This window comes from Triticum aestivum, chromosome 4D (genome assembly GCF_018294505.1).
Source record: "Triticum aestivum cultivar Chinese Spring chromosome 4D, IWGSC CS RefSeq v2.1, whole genome shotgun sequence".
Classification (NCBI taxonomy): Eukaryota; Viridiplantae; Streptophyta; class Magnoliopsida; order Poales; family Poaceae; genus Triticum; species Triticum aestivum.
The window spans coordinates 501179079-501185472 of NC_057805.1; the positions used below are offsets into that span (position 1 = coordinate 501179079).

The window sequence follows — 6394 nt, forward strand, 5'->3', positions numbered from 1 at the left end:
TTAGTTTATTTCTGATGGCAAAATAACTCCACTCCTTTACAGGTTATTTTTCGTTACACACATTGTTTCATACGTGGTCTACGCTACATCGAACGGAGTACCAACCGATATTCAAGGTGGAGTATATGCTATTGGAGTGGATGGCCAGAGATGTTTTATCCAATATGGGTGACAACATAATCTCAGGATCGATCCACCACCTCTTTTGACATAGGCATAGTTTGGGACACCTAGGTGCCCATGCTCCTTGACTTTCCACCACTCGATTGCATTTAGATGTGTGTTGTTGTGATGACTGATTTGGAAATAATAATATAGAATCACTAATTGGAAACGTAATTAAGGCAATGAGAGTAACATGCATGGTAACAATTATGTAGTGCATTAAATAGGAAAGAGAATGCCACGCATGGCAATGGTGCATATTTGAGAGATATTAATAGAAATAAGAGAGACAAATCAAAATTAATGCGTCATGATTTGTATAGGTATATGAAGATATTTTTTCATACGTACATTAATAAAAGGTATGTTGTACTCTTCTATGGGACGTAGTTTTTTTTAATTAGGTATACGATACCATGAGTATGATACCTAGGACAAATCATGAGTATATAAATTCTGAATATAATATTGTGGGTATATCATATTTATTTTTGGTACGTCCTATTTATTATCATCTTGGGGTATGTCATCTTTATTTTGAGTATACAAATACCGAGTATGATACCTAGGACAAATTCTTGCGACATGCATGTCAAATTTATTTTGAGGTTCCTCCATACTCATCATATTTTTGGGTATATACATTGCGTCTCGTTGGTAGGTATTTGATACCTCGGGCATCTGCCAATGATTTCGAGTACGTACACCATTTAGGTATATACATAACGGATATACGTACGTGCTCATAATATTTCGAGGTACCCACATACTCATGATGCTTGTGGGTATATTCATTACGTCTTGTTAGAAGGTATTTGAGATACCCAAGGTATATCTATAACTTTTATTTGGTGTAATACCTCAGGTATGTGTATATTCTTATACACATAATACCACCGGTATATGTATATTTTTCATTAAGTATAATACGTATGGTATGTTTATAATTTATAAGATAAAATAGCCCTTTTATGTGTATAGTTTCAATTGACATAATGCATTAACATAATATTTAGAAAGGAATTATTGCTAGGAAATCAACATAATTATGTTTTCTTATAAAGCAGTCATTGACCGTTGAGGATATAGTGCATGCAAACGAAAAATGGAAATCTAGTATTTAATGGATTGCATGTCAATATATAGGTAAAATTCTGTCTATCATAGCTTGCCACAGAACTAGTTAAGGGTCGCTAAACTTTTATTGGTATAAAAGTTATCAAAAAATATAAAATAAATATGAGAGCATCTCTCTAATGTAATAAGATGATCCAACGGAGGGATTGTCAGAATATGCAGTTATGTGTCCTCGGCAAAAATAATAAGCATTTTAGCTCACTGCGACATAAATATATACTGAACTATTTTTTTGTCCCGGACACATACAATCGTATTTTTTTAATCCCTCTGTTGGATCATGTTATATTATAGGTGTTTTGGTTCAGTATGTTTTTCAGATTTTTTTAGAACTTTTGCACCGTTGAAACCCTTAACTAGTTCTGTGGCAAGCTATTGTATAAAATCCTATAACTTTAGTATTGCCGATATGTCAGGGTTTTTTTTGTAAGACTATTCGTGGGTAGATGTGTACATCCTAACTATGCAGAAGAAGTGTTGCTCATTATGCTTTATATCTTCTTGATGTTACATTTTATGTTAATGAAAGTATTCTTTATCGAGGAAAAGATGCCTCATACCTTATAGCAACTCCGATAGATTTTTCAAAACCCCTCTGCACACTTAAACTATTAATTAGAACTAATTCATTTTAACAATTTCGTTAAGTGGTTCTCATTGGAACTCGCCCACGCGCCTGGATCACTGTTCAGTTAAGTTTGCATGAATCTTGACACATCGAGGCAGTTTTCGCATGCCACATAGGACAAGGCCGGTGTGTGGGTGTTGGAGAGGTCGCCCACACGCCCCACAGCACGCGGTTGTCAATTGCGCTGTATGTGCGAACTAGTTTCTGCCCACACAGCCACCACTTAGTCCACGCGCGTGTGGGTGAACTGCTTTTTGCCCACACCACAGTCGTACGTTGTTGAATGGCAACTGCAGTTGCGCGTACATGGCAACTAGGTAAACACACATGACAACTATGATTTGTTTGCTAGACGACAACTGCAGTCGCGCGTACGTGGCAATCAGGTAAACATACATGGCAACTGTGATTAACCACACGTGGCAATTAGGTAAACACACATGGCAACTATTGTTTGACCATATGTGGCAAGTAGTTAATCACACATGACAACTATGATTTGATTACACACAGCAACTACCATAAATTAGACATGGCAACTATAGTTAACAAAACAGAGAGAGTTGTCATGCTCTTACAACCATATTTGCCATCCCGGATAACTACATCTGCCATCCTGGATGGAAACTAAATCGTCAACCCGCGGGTACCTATTTGTAGCTGCGCCAGGACGTGTGGGCATACTTGCTTCGTGCCACACGCGTGGGGTGGGGATGAGTAGTACTTGTTGGGCGTGTGGTACGAAGTAGCTGCGCCCGCACGTGTGGGCAATTCTACTGTTCGCCCACACACAACCCATGTGGGCTGCCCCCTGCTCATGCCACACACGGTGTGTGGGCGAATGCCTATTATGCCACACGTGTGGTGGATATCTGCGTCCTTCCTAAAAATATTAGAGTGTCGTCTAAAACTCTCATCTAGTCGTCTTTGTACTCAATCCATGAATTTTTTTTTGGCGCCAACAAAACTTCACGCTCCGCCCGCAGGTAACGTCATGGGATAGCAGACACGCCGCGACCACCATGGCTTCCACACTGATCCATTCCCATGCTACCCCTCCCTCTTTTGCCTCAGCTCATGTGTGGCACCACTAGAGATGACATAGCCATCCTCCTCCTCTCATCGGCGCCGCCCCACAGCAGGGTGCCACCCCTTCTCCCTTCGAGCAACCGGTGCAGCGCCGCCATCTGTGCATATCACGTCGGTAAACCGTCGCCCTCCTCTCCCATCTCCTCCAGACATTCTGTCTAAAACCATTATAGAGGTTGTTATTTTAGTTAGTCGGCACTTAATTAGTTTTTTCTTTGTGGTGATTTGTTAGTTGTAATTAATAAACTGAAAAGGATCAAGTGTTGCTTAGTGAAGACTAATGATAGAAAATCTATAATCTAGCATATCTATTGGTTGACGGCCATATTTCAAAGGGCATAGATATTGGGATATCAATATGGTAGTATGGACTCACAATAATATATACACCATGATGGTCACTTATCCCCCTTGAGACTTGATCATTTATTTCGTGGGTGTGTTGTTGATGTTGCCCCAGCAGACTATTTAATTTGATGTTCTATCTTCCATCCTCCCCCCCCCCCCCCCCCCCCCCCCCCCCCCCTCTGTGTACCTCCGTTAGCGTTTGGTTATATGATATTGGTGGTTTATTTATAAGGTGGTGCGTGTAGCCTTTTTCGGCATCGAACACCCATGTTGGGCACACTCGTTTTGAGATGTGGTGAGAAGTTTTCCCAAGTAAAATGTATGGGCCATGTCCAAACTATGATGCCGTTCGTGTGAATCGGCCTGCTTAGGGACTATCCAAAACTACATTGTGATTCTAGTCACGGTAGACCAAGATAGGATTTGACCCTCCGACTTGAAGAGAGATATGGCTTTGGGCCTCCTGAGTGATCACTTTGCATGGCATTGACACTGCTGGCTATGGGTCAACCTTAATCAAGAATTTGTATCATGAGTTCGAGAAGAGATCTAGATAGCGAGCACCCAAGGAGGACAAATAATCACCTTGAGCTTCACAATATATTAGTCTATTTCTGTTTTAACCCAACTTGAAAGGACACCGGATGAACACGGTGGCATGCGCAGCGCGATTGGGGGTTTTCTAGCAGCAGAGCCAAGGAAAGGACATCGAGATGGCGACGGCGGCGGCCCTGCTCTCTCCGGCCGTACATACTCTCGCTGTATCGCCTCGCAGTCGTCGTACGCAGCGTGTCAGGTATCCCGTACCTCAAGCATTTGGTGATGATTTGATTTCATCTGCGCGCTGCTCCTTTTGTTTCAGCCAGAAGAAGAACCAGGTACTCATGCATAGCATAAATGGCCATTACCATGTACTCCAGTTTGTATCTAGTCTTTGTACGTAGCTAGCTACGCATACATGGAACTGTCTCTGGCCTTAGGCCGCCCGGGAACCGACGGCAGCGCGGCGGCCGGCCGGGGATCGTACAACGGCAGAGTGGCCGGCGATGAGGCGCGGCCGCTGTTCCCGTGCCTCTTCTGCGACAGGAAGTTCCTCAAGCCGCAGGCCCTCGGTGGCCACCAGAACGCGCACAGGGAGGAGCGCGCGGCCGGCTGGAACCCCTACGTCTACGGCCGCCACCCCGCTGCCAGTGCCGCCTCGTCTCGCGCCGCCGCCACCGACAACTTCAACCCTATCGCCCCTCCGCCCCTCCATGTCGTTCCTGAGGCTGTCACGCTGGCTCCGTCGGTCCACGGCGTGCGAGCGGCAGCCGGGACGTTCTCCGGCGTCCACGGCGATGTGGGCGACATGCTAAGCTGGGGAAGGTCATCCGCCACTGAGATTGCGCCGGAGAGCAACACCGGCGTGGGAATCGACCTGGAGCTGCGACTCTAGCAGATTCAGCTACGGAGGACATGCATCTTGCTGGATTATCTTCCAGCTCTCCTCGTTAATTGCCTTTATGAATCTATCTGTTGAAGGTTTGTGTTGCCCTTCTTCAGTTTTGTTTTGTGAAGTGCCTTATTTTTTCAGACCTCGTCAAATTGCTATATTTGTGATTGGTTCATAAATAATGTCTCAACTCTGTCTTAGAAATGTGTTATGTCCAACATGAGAGTAGGCATACAGTGTTCAATCGGGCACGAATAAGTAGCCTTTTGTTTTCTCTGTAACTTTCTTATTAAGACAGGTGGCTAGTGCATTTGTCCTGTTTGTACGGCCAGAATTTGTTACACATTGTTGTAAATAATCATCGATTCATGCATCTGAATGGGCTTGCTTAATCTCGGTTAACCAACGGTCTCTGAAGAATTAGAAAATTTCCTATCGCTTGGAGTAACACGTGGTTCTCCGTGGTTACCTACTTAGGGCATCTCCAACGGCAATCTGTAAAAATCTCTACGCATATGTCCATGGACAGGGGGACCAGTCCGCGGACACGCATGCGGGAGGTCGACATCCAACCGTAGCCGCATACATCCGGTCTTCCGGATTTTTTTTCCAGTCCGCAAGATCAAGTAGCGCATGCAAAGGGGACAGAAGTTCAAATAGCCACATGCAGCAGTAGTTAAAATTTAAAAGAGCTCAAATATTTTACATCCCAACATTGTTGTCCCCTTTCACCACCCACTGCTGCTCAATCAGATCCTCCTTTAGGTGCACGTGAGTTGGTCGATGCCGAATTTGTTGGTGCATTTAAATAAACTCCTCAAATGTGGCCGGATTATGATCCGGAAGTTGGATAGGATCACACATGTTCTCAAATTCCAGAGCTGCGGCAGCTTCGTCACCCTCATCCTCGACGATCATGTTGTGCATGATCACACAACATGTCATCACCTCCCACAAGGTCTCCGGATCCCATTGTTTTGCAGGTCCACGAACAACTACAGAACAGGCCTGCAACGAAGAATGCATCGGGCGCAAAGTAATCGGCCATCAGTGTCAAATGCCCGCGCGCCCTATTACGATTGAGCACTCGATGAGCATTGATCGAGCCCCTGGAATTGAGAACATGCTCCTCCGCATGCTCCACGTTTTCAAGGACCGCTTGCATCATCGTCGTCTCATCGGAGTACTCCTCATCCAACGAGCCATCAGACGACTCAACATACTGCTCGTATGTGTACTTCAAATCGGAATCCATTGCTACAAACAAGAAGGTTCAACTGTTTTCTTCTCCGATGATTCATCGAACAGTTGTCAGGCATGGTAGAGGATGGTACCTGGCGGGGCGGTCGGAGGACAGGGGGTTGAACGTAGACGGAGGAGAAGCAGCGGGGAGCCCTGCTGGATCGCCGGAGGTGACGGAGACGCAGATTTCTGGCAGGGGTGTGGCGTGGTGGCCAGGGTGGTCGAGCGGCGACAACGACAAGAGAGAAAGAAGGACGGAGAGAAAACGGGGAGGATGGAGTCGCGGGGTCCGGGAAGGGTTTTGGGTGGGCCTGGCGTGTCAGATTCGTACATTTCGTGTGTCCGGACTCCCA

At 45.2% G+C, this 6394-nt stretch overlaps 1 protein-coding gene across 1 annotated transcript; it reads left to right on the forward strand.

Moving 5' to 3' along the window:
- Positions 1-4325: 4325 nt before the first annotated feature.
- Positions 4326-4802, forward strand: LOC123097160 (zinc finger protein GIS3-like). Its single transcript, XM_044518901.1, has one exon. It carries the CDS (start codon positions 4326-4328, stop codon positions 4800-4802), a length of 477 nt encoding a protein of 158 aa, XP_044374836.1.
- The last annotated feature ends 1592 nt before the right edge of the window (positions 4803-6394 follow it).